The following is a 13,590-nucleotide window of genomic DNA, read 5'->3' on the forward strand; positions in this document are numbered from 1 at the left end:
GATGTGCTGGATTTGGAGGTGGAAAAGGCAGTTGATTCCAGAGGTGAGGAGGTTAGCCTATGAGAAGAGATTGAGTTGTCTGGGTCTGTACTCGCTGGAATTTAGAAGAATGAGAGGGAGTATTACAGGAACATAAAAAATTATGAAAGGCATAGATTGATGGAGGTAGGAAGTCAAGTTTATTGTCATCTGATTGTACAAGAACAACCCGATGAAACAGTGTTCTCCAGTTCTCGGTGCAAAACATGCAAACATAACACACATACAGACAAATAATACATATGCAGGACAAATATTTCATCTGTACAAATAAATATTGTTTCGTGGATATGAGAGTCCAATGAGCAGTTTCTTTGGTTGCTGTCCATGGGAAGAAGCTGTTCCTCAGCCTGGTGGTGCTGGATCTGATACTTCTGTATCTCCTTTCCTTAAGGGAGCAGTTGAAAGATGCTGTGTGCAGGGAAGAAAGGATCCTTAATGATTTTGAGGGCCTCTTCAGACAACGATACCAATAGATCAAGTTGATTGGGGTGGCGGGGGGTGGGGGGGAGGAGGGGAGGGACACTCCGGTGAACCTCTCTGCCATTCTTATGGAACTGTGGATTGACCTTTAATCTATTTCTCTGCAGCAACCATATTATACTTTAATGCAGCTGGCCAGGATGCTTTTGATAGCCTTCCTGACAAGTGAGGATATGTTGTATGTCTATGATAGATCACTAGTTAAATGAACTCCAAGGAACTTGGTACACTCCCACTTTCTCCATTACAGAGTTATTGATGTGTTGTAGAAGGTGGTTGTTCCTGGTCCTCCTGAAATCCACGATCACCTTTGTTTTGTCCACGTTGAGACTCAAGATTGTTATTCTCGCATCATATCATGAAATTTTCCACCTCTTTGTAGTGCGACTCATCGTTGTTGCTGATGAGGCCAACTACTGTGGTGTCATCTACAAAAATGATGGCACTGTTGGAGATGGATCTGGCAGTGCATTCAGAGTGAAGGGACAATGCTCTAGCATCGTATGTGGAATGGTATTTCTGTAGGCGATTTGAAATAGGTCCATTGTTTCTGGGAGGTGTGCTTTGATGTGTCCATTACCAAATGCTCGAAGCATTTCATAATGGTGGAGGTCGGTGCCACAGGGCAGTAGTTATTGAGGCCTGTTATTGTCGCCCTCTTGGGTATTGGGATGATGGTAGCTGTTTTGAACCTTGTGGGAAAGATGGACTACTGCAGTGAAGAGTTGAAGAGTTTGTGAAGATCTCCGTCAATTGATCTGTGCAGTCCTTCAGTACCTGACCAAGTACCGGTAAATTGTTTCCATTGGTGGGGGAGACTAGAACAAGGGGACATAGCCTCAAGGTTCAGGGTAGTAGATTTAGGATGGAGATGAGAAACTGCTTTTCCCAGAGGGAAATTCACTGTCCATTGAAGCAGTGGAGGCTACCTCAGTGAATATATTTAAGACCAGGGTGGATAAATTTTTACATAGGGGAAAAGACAGGTAGGTGAAGATGAGCCTATCATCAGATCAGCCATGATCTCATTGAATGGAGGAGCAGGCTCAATGGGCTGGATGGCCTACTGTTCCTATTTCTTATGTTTGTGTTTTTCCATGCATGTTGTGTGACCCAGTGAGTTTCTCTAGCATTTTGTCTGTTGGTCCAGTGTTCCAACATCTGCAGTCTCTCTTGTTTATCTCCTTTAAGTCAACAAATTCTAAGAAAGATGCTAACATAGTCACTTTGAAAGGTGGTTATGCTGTACCTCGATGCCGTTCCAATTTATTTTGAACAGTTTGTCCATTTCCCAATAATGTTGATGTGCATAGTTTAAGATTAATTGTATTATTGGAGTTCAAGTTTTGTTTGATCTGAAAGTTGAAAGTGAACTTTACAATTGACTGTATAAAATGGCTGAGATATTTTAAACCTTGCATCCTGTGGTCTTGAGCGGTCAGTTAGCAGTGAGTGGTTATGCACACTGACATTTTAGAATAGGTTCAACTCTGTCATATCTGTGGTTTATTTGCAAGCAATGCAGAGGGAATATACAAGTTCACTGCTGACAATGGGAAAGATTAAATAAAAGCAAAATGTTTTTTTTATTAGTAACAACAAGTCAGAACCCTCATTACAGGCAAAACCATCCCCACTATTGAGTCCATCTACAGGGAACACTGCCGTCGAAGGGCAGCAGCAATCATCAAAGAACCACACCACCCAGCAAACGCTCTGTTCTCACTGCTGCCATCAGGAAAGAGGTATAGGTTCCACAAGACTTGAACCACAAGGTTCAAGAAGAGCTGCCACCCCTCGACCATCAGAATACTGAACGACAAACTCAATCAGAAGGTTTTTATGGCGGGTGCTGTTTTGATGCCGGCTCCATTGGCAGAGAAAAATCTGCTCTTACCTTTTTATAGAGAAGGCCTAAAAGCCTGGTGCCTCGTTGCGTCCTCCGGAGCAGATCGGAGCAACTGGTGCTGGAGCACTGCCTGCCAACGTGACGTCATACATGCTGAGTGGGAAAGAGCCCTATATCAGAAAATGGCGATCATAGATCTGATCTCCCCAATTAAAACTCATTTTTTCACTGTGAATTCTAGGACTGATGATAAGAACGGGCCTCCAATGCGTTCCCTGCCGTGCACGCAGGGATTTTAAATTCGCGCTCCTGTGTCTCAGGCTGATGATGTCATCGCGATGCCATCAGCCCACCCCAAGCCAGCCACATGCAGCAGCCGCACATTTATGAAGCAAGGTGGAGTGCTCTGCACGTGCACTTTACGGATGGATTTTCTTTGTTCTCTCTGTATTGCACAGTCACTTTGTTTACATTCATTATCCGTTAACAATTTTTTATTTGTTTACATGTTTACGCTGTGTACTATTTATTTTTGCACTACCAATCAGTGGTAATTCTGCCGTACCTGCAGGAGAAAGGAATCTCCGGGTTGTACGTGATGTCATGTATGTTCTCTGACAATAAATCACAAATCTGAAAAAGAAACCTGTGGAGAGAAACAAACAGGGCAAGCATGATCTGAAACATAAATTCAGTTTCTGTGGAGTATTTTGAACATCTATGCTATTGCTGTTGACAGCAAAACTGATTGCTTTTGCTCACTTGCATCTACAGGTCTTTGACAGGTATGCACCGCTTAACGTCTGTTCAGGCAACGTCCGACCGCATATTCGTCCATGGTCCCATAAGTTTATAATAGAGTTCAGAAATCCCAATTGGAGAATGGGGCATAAAAGGAAATGCGCAAAAACTTCCCACACGCAACAGGTGTATCTCATGTCTTTTATATACAAAGGCTTATGTACCATACATAGGTACTGTACTCCTCACTAATTTTAGCCCCTCAAATGGTCAGTAGTGAAAGGATCATAGCCAGTGGTCTTTCCCCACATACCTCTTATATTGGTTGTGTGAAGACTTGGTGTGTCCCTCAGCATGTACTGTACTCCTGTAGTCAGGAATGTGCTAATCGGAGCATTCTATCGTCACTTTTGAGGGAAATTCATGATGGGCTGGAATTGCCTGTAATACTCATTTCCTGGAATAAAAACCCTGATCTGGTCCATTCCATTCTCCTGTATCTTGTTGAAACTGTACTTTCCTGAAAGTCTTGCTCAAGTTGCATTTTCATTTAGTGGTCTGTCTTTCTTAGCTGAGGCTGAAGCCAGTAATGGTTAAGCAGGGCATCCCTATTTTATGCTTGCATTGACGTGTTTCCAAAACAACTTTTAAACAAGCTAGCTTGGTGTTGTCAGAATATGACAATTCCAGCATCTGCAATTGAAAAATACATTTTACCTTTCAAATACAAATACCTTTCAGCCCATGCTGCCTAACTGCACCCGATTTTGAAGGGTGGGAGGAAACCAGAATTCCCGTGAAAACCCATGCAGACACGGAGAGAATGTACAAACTCCTTACAGACAGCGTAGGATTCGAACCCCAATCCTTATCATTGGCGCTGTAACAGTTTTGCGCTAACCATGCCACCCTAGAATTTTATTAGAATATAAGAAATAGGACCAGTAGTAGGGCATTTGGCCCATCAAGCTAATCTGCCATTCAATTAGATCATGGCTGATCTGGCCATTGCCATTTTCCTGCCTGTTCCCCATAAACTTTAATTTTCTTACTATTGTAAAAATCTCCGTTTTAAGAATGTTTAGTGGAGAAGTATTTAATGCTTCCAGATAATTTCACAGATTCACTGCTTTCTAGGAAAACAATTTCACCTTCTTTTATTGACTCTCTTGAATCTTGAGCTTATATCCTCAATTTCTAATCCTGAATTTATCTTGGCTATTCTTTTCATAATTTTGTTTCTTTAAGATTCCCCTCATCCTTCTAAATTCTATTAGGTATAGTATCAGGTGACTTGTAGGTCAGCTGCCTCATCTCAGGAATCAACATAATGAACCTTCTCTGCATTGCCTCCAAAGCCAGTACATCTTTTCCTGTTAAATTACATTTTACCCTGATTCACATTTAAATGAAATTGTGTGTGTCGTATGTTTTCCAATTTTCATCACTATGCTCATCTTAGCCTGAAGATTTCCCTAGTTATTATATCGTAAGATGCGCTACCTGAAATTGTTCTCTTGTACTTGTACTCAGTTCATTTGCTCATAAGACGAGCAGTGGCTATTGCTCACCATCCTATAGCTGTGTGGTACCCTTGAAAAGAGATCACAGATGCTAGAATTTGCAACTCAGATTCCCAACTCCAAGAAGTTTCAGCATCTGCAGCATGTCTTAATATTCCAGCCTTAATATTATGAAGCAATTAATATTCAACAATTCTTTTTTTCCCCACAGATGCTGCTCAACCTGTTGAGTTCCTCCCTTCAGTAGATTTTTTATATAATCTTGCAGCTTGTTTGGAAATTTGTTTGCACTTTCATTATGTTGCATGTCACTAACAAACCTAGTGGCACTGATATTTTCCCTCAGTGCCTTTGTACATGTATCTGTGCCCTCAATTAAATTTTAGAGCTAAATATAAACCCCTTTTCCATTAGCATCCCAGTTAATTGGCTGTGCAGTGTCCCGGGATAGGAAGCCCTTTGTGCCGTTTCCACTGGGCCACCCATATCTGGGACACTAATTGCTTTCCCACTGAACACAACTCATCCCCGGGGATCAGAGTGTTCTACCTTCAACTGAAAACTGGTGTATTTCTGCTGACCCCTTTCCACTGGTTTTATCAGCACACTGACATTGGGAAACGCCAAGGTTACGAGTAGGGTTAGAGGCCATTAATCCCTGGCATGAAATGACGTCATTTGATGCCGACATTCAGACAGTGTTCCTTTTCCACTGGGGTCTGTCCCCGGTAATTCCTGGGACAGGGTGCCAGTGGAAAAGGGACTATATTTTGTCATGTGCTTTTTTTTAATCTTATGAAGCATGCTTTTATACAGGTTAAAATCTCATTTTGAACATCTGCACTTAATGACTGGCTGAAATATTAAAAGTTATGTGGATGCATTGTATTAAAGAGCATCTTCCTCGTGCCTGGGATGATTGTATTATGTTTAGAAAAATGACTCCTTTTCTTTGCCAATCATACAGGTAAGAAGACATGGGAGGCCAGAGAGTGTGCATCCAAATTGAGAAGGTTCCCATTTTCATTTGAGGTTCCACCTCTTAATGAATGCACACAATGCTGTGATTGCAGAGGGAATTGCTTTATTTCTATTCAATAAGCCTTGGCCTGTGCACAATGCTTTCGGGCCCAGCAGTTATTGTCCATTCCTTTAAAAGACAGTAATTAGCTTTTGCACTTCAGAAAAGGCATGTTTGTTGCAGCTGTTTAATGCAAATAGGTCTCACACAGAAAAGTTCACTGTATCTGGTGCTAGATAGTTTACATGGCTAACAAAGGAAAATATTTTTGTGTATTTTGTATACATGACAATAAATGGAATCTTTAATCTTGACAGGAAAAGAATAACTGATTCCCTTTCCATGGCATATTAGTGAACCAGTGGGTTATGGCAATCTTGTAATTTCACAGTCTTCTTTACTGAGGCCATGTTTTTATTCTCAGATTGTTTTCAAACTAAAAACAAGCTGCATCTACTTTGGTTGAATTTGAATTTGTGGTCTTGTTGATACGTAATTCAAAATGCCCATAGAGCCAATGCCTTTTGGAGAGGTCAGTTGCTAATAATGGCTCCAGTTAATTTGTAGGGGACCAAACTGGGATTGAAATAGAATTTAGCTCATTTGTTTTGTTTGCTTTGCCTTCTAATTTCCTTTTTAATCTGGTTTCCTTTAAATTAAGGGGACTTTTTTTTATATTAAAAAAAATCAACTGCACCATTATTTGTAACATTTCTAACAGGTCTCTGTGCAGTGATCTTGTGAAATTTCAGGTTTACGTTAAGTTTAATGCAAGATTGTTGGCGGTGCGAACATGAAACGTGGTCAGAATTTTGTACTGCTTTGTATAATTCTTATGTTGGTATTGTGAATTGATGCCTGCTAACACAATTGGTGCGGAGTTGGGAGTGAAATTGGCATATTAATTGGTCACTAAGTGAATTTTTGTGTAAAGCATTATGTGGGTGCATTGTTTTTTTATGTGCTAAAACAAAATATTCCAAGTACTTGGAATGGGTCAGGATGTAACTTTAAACCTATTAGCTGTTGATGGTTTGCTGTATACCTCATGTGGTATGGAGATAAGCTCAACTTTCCTCTCTGTAGAAGGCTCATCTTTTTGTGGATAAATCAGGGCCATGGTTGATTAGTTCTTAGCCCCTTTCACACTTGCATCCCACTAAATTGGGCGTTCAGTGTCCTGAGATAGGAATGGGGGTTTGGCTTTTCACACTTCACCACTCCTAACTGGGTCACTGAATGCTTTCACACTTGCAAAGTGTTCTACCTTCTACTGGTGACGTCATGATGCATCGAGCGATGGTGGCTAAATCCTGATCAATGTATTATGATCTTGTATTTGAACAAAATTAATCATGCATTATTATAACATAATTAAGCTTTATTACAGCACAGTATGTGCCCTTCGGCCTCTGCTGTTGTGCCGACCTGTATAAACCTTTAGAAGGGACTGTGGGAAAGTGTAAGCAATAAACAACAATAGCAGACCATTATTAAACAGGGTGGGAAAGTTTATAGCACACAATTTATATAGTGTGGGAAAGTTGGTAGCACTATCACATACAATTTATAAATACCTTGAGAAAAAGTGATCGTGGACCTGCCCTCCCAGAAGGCCATGCAGCAGAGGAAGCCCAACTGCATGCATGGAGCATTCATAGAGAGGTTTCTCTGCCGCATGGCCTTCTGGGAAGTCAGGTCAGCCATTGCTTTATCTCCCCACAGTCTTTATAAATTATGAGCTATAGCGCTACCAATTTTCCCACACTGTTTAAAAATTGTCCACTATTTCTCTTCCACTGCGACTTTCCTATGGCAAAGTTTATACCGTGGCGGCACGCTGTTAGGCAGGCGAACCGGCCCCGCTTGTAACACACGCGGCAGGGCAGCCAGCCAAAACGGCGCCGTTGGGGGGTTCCGGGCTCAGAAGCCCACTCTTGGGGACCCACGTGATGCCCTGGTGACGTCAGCGCCCCCAGCGCGTTTCTCAGCCTGGTCCGACCGGGCTGGGAGTATAAGGCCAGCCAGGCAGCCTGCAATAAATCAGTTCTGCTCACTGAGCTCAACCCGTCTGGTTGTGTGTTCTTTCAGTAGCAGTGGAGCCGCTGCTACAGTAACTTCATTTTAATTTTTTACTCTTGCATTCACACAAAAACTTGGGTCATTTTAATCCCACAATCCACTTACCCCTTTCACATTTCCCTAATTGCAATGCCAGCATCTGCAGATGTCGGGGATTGTACTAGGGGTCGAAACCGTCAGATGACATCATCTGACGCTGGCGATGAGCTTATTTTGCTTTCATTCTTGGCATTTTAAAGGCCGATTGGCGTTTGATTCCTGGGATCACTTGCGAGTGAGAAAGGGACTCTTGTGAGGCTGTGTTGAATGTGATTAGCCAGTTAATGAGAAGACAGTTTCATCTTGCTCGACTCAATAAGCATTTGGAAATTTTGTGTTCCCAGTCAATAGTATAAATAAAGCTCTCAGCAGAAGTGTTGTGTGATTTAAAAATTAAAACATGAAATGTGTTAGTCTAACTTTTATGTAATACAGTAGCTATTTCCTCTTTCAGCTGCTGTTAATTCAGCCTTAACCTGTGGGTGGGGAAAGTCATTTAAAACTTGCAGAGAACTCTCTATAACCTCTTTTATAAAAATTATCAAAATCCAACCAAATGCCACACTAAAGTACAGTACAACTCGAATTATCCAAAATGGTGAAGGCTGGGCCCATTTTGGATAAATAGTGTTTTTGGAGATCTGGTCATTTTTTAAAAACAACCCAGTAGCAACAGCAAATCACTTGTAACAATGTTTAAACAGTAACAAACAACAAAGTAAGGCTTTTTAAGCGTTAAAATAATGTTCAATTCGCACCAAAAATAATGCTGGCTACCTTCGATCACCGACATCTCCCCACTAAGGCGCTGCATCTGCCAAGACCTCGAGGTCTGTTGCTGCCAGCGCTGGGAGCTCGACAACCCCGGTCAGTTAAGCCGCTTTCAGGTGCTCGGACGCAGATAATGCGCCGGCAGATGCAGCTGGCGGAGTGCAGCTTGGATGTTCAGGTGGCCGCAGAGAAGACGCCTTTTTGTCACCTGAATGTGCCGGCTGAAGGAGAGCTGCGTCCAAGCAAATGCTAGCTCTTGTGGGCTGTGGTCATAATCCCACTGCTGTTTTCAGGTGCAACGGGGAATTCTCCGAGCGGCGAATATACCTACAGGAGGAGGGTTAGGTAAGTGCTCCTCCTGGCCAGGTTCTCCACTTTCAGGTGGCCACCTGACAGCCGCATTGGGGTAGAATAGGCGACTTTACCGTCGGGTATTCTGGCCACCTGAAAGCGGCTTTAGGCTCAGAAAAAATTTTGGATAAATATGGATTTTGGATAACTGAGGATTTCGGAGAATCTGATTTCATATAATTGGAGTTGTACTGTAATACGATTACAACTTATTGTATAATATGAAATAAAACATGAAATTACCAAATTTTATTGTCTAAAATAGAACAATACAGTAGAGGAACAATTGCAGTACACAAAAAAAGTGTCACCGAAAACCAGCAGGTGCACATAGCCTCCACAGGAAGTAAACATTAGTCGCCATTTTGAGCCTGAATAGTATAAATACTATAGAGTGTCAAAAATCAGGCAGATGGACGTGTACCTCCTCAGAGAGAGGAGCACAGGCAGATTCAGGTGGTAGGGTAGAAAAGAAAGAAGCTGAGAAGTGATAGACTATAACACAAGTATATACAGCAATTCTCACCTTTCCTCTTCCTATCCATGTCCAATATTTGCTTTTGACCTGTGATCCCCTCCCAGTCTTTTTATTGAGGCTCATGCCTTATTTTTGCTCATACCTTGGATGAGCAAAAGTGGATGTAGCTTACCTGGACTTTGAGAAGCCTTTGGTAAGGTCCCATATAGATTAATGGGCAAAATTAGAGCACATGGTATTGGGGGTAGGGTACTGACATGGATTAAAAAATTGGTTCGCAGACAGGAAACATAGAGTAGGAATTAATGGGTCCCTTTCTGAATGGCAGGCAGAGACTGGAGGGGTACTGCAAAGCTCTGTGCTGGGACTGCAGCTATTTACAATATACATTAATGATTTAGATGAAGGCATTAAAAGTAATATTAGCAAATTTGCAGATGACATGAAGCTGGATAGCAGTATAAAAAGTGAGGAGGATGTTATGAGAATGAAGGATGCCTTGGACAGGGTGGATGGGCAGGCACATGCATGGCAGATGCAGTTTAATGTGAATAAATGTGAGGTTATCCACTTTGGTGGCAAAAACAGGAAGGCAGTTTACAATCTGAATGATGTCAAGTTAGGAAAGGAGGGGGGGAGTACAACGAGATCCAGGTGTTCTTGTTCATCAGTTACTGAAAGTAAGCATGCAGGTACAACAGGCAGTGAAGAAAACAAATGGCATGTAGTCCTTCATAACAAGAGGAGTTGAGTATAGGAGCAAAGAGGTTCTTCTGCAGTTGTACTGGGCCCTGGTGAGACCACACCTGGAGTATTTTGTGCAGTTTTGGTCTCCCGAGTTTGAAGGACATTCTTGCTTTTGATGGAGTGCAGCATAGGTTCATGAGGCTAATTCCTGGGTTGGTGGGACTGTCATATTTTGGAAGATTGGAATTACTGGGCTTGTATACACTGGAATTTAGAAAGATGAGAGGGGATCTGATTGAAACATATAAGGTTATGAAGAGATTGGACAAGCAAGAGGCAGGAAACATGGTCCTGATGTTGGGGGAGTCTAGAACCGGAGGCCACAATTTAAGAATAAGCAGTAGGCCATTTAGAACGGAGTTGAGGAAGAACTTTTTCACCCAGAGAGTTAGGGAGAAGGCAGGAACCAGGTATTGATGTGGATGATCAGCCATGATCACAATGAATGGCGGTGCTGTCTCGAAAGGCCAAATGACCTACTCCTGCACGTATTGTCTATTGATGAAAGGCTCAGGCCTGAAACATTGGTTATAAATCTTTACCTCCAATGGATGCTGTGAGACCTGAGTTCCTCCTGTATTTTTTGTCATTTTGCTACAATCAAAGTGTCTGCAGACTTTTGTGTTTAGCTCCATCTAACTTCTGTTGCATCATATGTCCAGAGACCTTCGTTCAATCTTGAACTCTGGTGCTGTTAGTGTGGAGTTTGCACGTGGTTCTCCCCTGAGAACCATTCTAAAGTGAGGATGGGGCAACCGTGGCTGACAAGGCAGATATGGAAACATTTTTATTTATCCATCCATTCCTTTTCCCCAGAACATCCATTTCGTTTTACAATACAATGATACAAGGATTTTTAAGTTTCCAAAAATCCATTTCACTTTCAATTTACTTTGATTGTTTGTATCTATTTTTTCATATTAACTTCAATATTCTGATTTAATGACATACCATCACTTTTCCAACCATAAGCCAGTTTTTTTTTCTGTCTTTCCTCACCTGTTATTCTGACAGGAATTGGGATATCTTGCCTCATTGTCACAGGTTTTGGAGTTCAAGTTTCACTCCAGATGAACGCAAGAAAAGCTTAACTTGTTTTCTATTGCAGGAGTGAGGGATTAACAGTACTGTCTTTAGGGTGAGTTATATTAAAGCTCTGTCTGTACTTGAGTGAAAAAATTCTGAAGGCACTGTTACTTTAAGCCAATATATCAAACATGATCAGTTCATGATCAAGTTTGTATTCAAAATCAGTTGCTGGATGACCTATTTTACAATGTACTTCAATACACATGTACTTCATTGACTGTAAAGTGGTTTTAATGTCACAAGATCAAAAAATGCAAAAGAAATGCATGTCTTTAGTTTTCATGAACTCTCTGTTCTGGATTGAAAATGGAAAGGGTGGGTTGCAAAGGATGTGGTTGTCATCAATTATCAGTATAGTTCACTGGCAAACTGTTTTTCCACCACTTTGTTCACTGCATTTCCTGTCACCAACGCGACCAAGGTTCAGGTGAATATGCAAAATCCAACTGTTTCAAAAATGGGGATTCTTCCAATGTTCTTAAAGACATTTGTCCCCAATAATTAACAAGGGGGAAAAAAGGTTTAGTCAATCATAAGTTTTACTTTTATTGAAATCTTACTGCACAGAAAACTGCTATTTAAATTCCTACATGTACAACTAAACTGGTCTCCTACTTCCTATTACAGCCTGTCTGATCCATAATTTAATTCTTCAAAAACCATAGGCCTTTTCAGTATTTTTAGCTGTGCTTTGAATTAACTTGGTCAGTGTTAATTCTCCACAGCTATCTTTTGTGGACCTCTTGTGACTTCACAGAGCATTGAATTCAAAACTAATTGCCACTGTGAACTTAGTAAAAACACCAAAATGATGGAAGAACTCAGCTGGTCTTTTCAGCATTGATAGGAGACCAAGATATATCGCCAACCTTTTGGGCTTGAGCTCATCTTCAAGGATAAAGCAGAAAAGGCAAAAGCAGATATATCGGAAAATCTCAGAATTCAAACAAAGGGGGAGGAATCCAGACCAACAAAAGGTGTTAATTGGATGTGATAAAGGTCTAGTTAGAATTTATCATGTCTGTGCTGAAGGAGATGGAATGGAGAGATGCAGGGTGTGGAGGGGGGGGAGGGTGTTGTAATGAAAGCCAGAGAAGGCAATATTAATGCCATCCAGTTGGAGGTGTTATTCCTCCAATTTATGAGACCATAGACAGGCATGAAGGTAAGGGAATGGGATGGAGAAATGAAATGGGTGGCAACGGGGAGATCCATGCTATTGCACCGGACAGAGTCGAAGCTCAACAAAGCAATCTCAGAGTCTTCGTCCAGCCTCTCTAATGTAGAGGAGACCACAGCGAGAGCATCGGATGCAGTAGATGATTCACTCGGAAGTTGTATGGTTATTGAATATTGAAAGGACTGATTGTGGCCCCAAATAGTGTAAAGGGAGGAGGTGTGGGTGCAAGCAGAGCATCTCCTGTAGTCACAGGGGTAGGTCCCAAGGGGATAATTGGTGGACAAGGGTGTCATGGAAGGAGTGGTCCCTGCAAAAGGCTGAGAGATGAGGAGAGGGGAATATGTGTCTAATGATAGGATCGCGGAGTAGGTGGTGGAAATGGCAGAGGAGGATGTGTTGGATGGAGAGGCTGTTAGGGTGGTAAGTGAAGATGAGGAATCCTATCCTTTTGTGCATGGGAGTGGAGTGGGCCAGAGCAGATGTGTGGGAAATGGAGGATATGCGGGTGAGTGCTGTTGATGGTGGTAGTTGGAAAGCCATGTTGCTTGAAGGAGGACATCTGATGATCTGGCATGGAAGTCCTCATCCTGGGTGCAGATGCAATGGAGATAGAGGATTTGAGAGAATTTCTCCATCTCTGTCTCATCTGAGAGAAGGACTCGGGCCCAAAATGTCAGCAATATATTTATCTCTATAGATGCTGAAAAGACCAGCTGAGTTCCTCCAGCGTTTTGGTGTCTTCACTACAATCTCAGCATCTGCAGCCTATCGTGTTTCTCTTCCCTATTATGAACTTGCTTCAAGTTTGGGGTAAGTCTTCAGATTGTTTTGTCACTACCTGATGCACTTTCAATATCTCTTTACACATCCCACTATTACTCTGTCCCCACCCACAAAAGCAGGGGAAAATCTTGTTTTGTTCTCATCTTCATTTGCTTTATCTACTAATGTAGTCTTTGAAATACCAGTATTGTAGGTTCTTTTTTTTTAAAATTTTTTATTTTTCACACCATAAATCACAATAGCCATGATATACACTTTTTCTTTTTCACACATTTACAGTGACTTTTTCTCCCCCCCCCCTCCCTCCTCCCAAGCCACCCCCCCACCCCACCCCCCTCTCATCCATTTTAGGTATACAATCTAGGTTGCATTAATTCAGTCAGACAATGTTGTCATTCAACAAAAATACACCAG

At 41.8% G+C, this 13,590-nt stretch overlaps 1 protein-coding gene across 3 annotated transcripts in view; it reads left to right on the forward strand.

The window, feature by feature from the left end:
* Positions 1-13,590, forward strand: part of LOC138745006 (protein LSM14 homolog A-like) — a 59,325-nt gene that overhangs the window by 5,177 nt on the left and 40,558 nt on the right. The window contains exon 1 of one of the 3 annotated variants that reach the window (XM_069902013.1): positions 13,139-13,203. The exons of the other annotated variants lie outside the window; for them this stretch is intronic. Coding sequence (XP_069758114.1) covers positions 13,182-13,203 — 22 coding nt within the window. The 5' untranslated portion in view covers positions 13,139-13,181. Of the gene's footprint in view, positions 1-13,138; positions 13,204-13,590 lie in introns of those variants that run through there. 3 annotated transcript variants of the gene reach the window in all.

This window comes from Narcine bancroftii, chromosome 10, assembly GCF_036971445.1.
Source record: "Narcine bancroftii isolate sNarBan1 chromosome 10, sNarBan1.hap1, whole genome shotgun sequence".
Lineage (NCBI taxonomy): Eukaryota > Metazoa > Chordata > Chondrichthyes > Torpediniformes > Narcinidae > Narcine > Narcine bancroftii.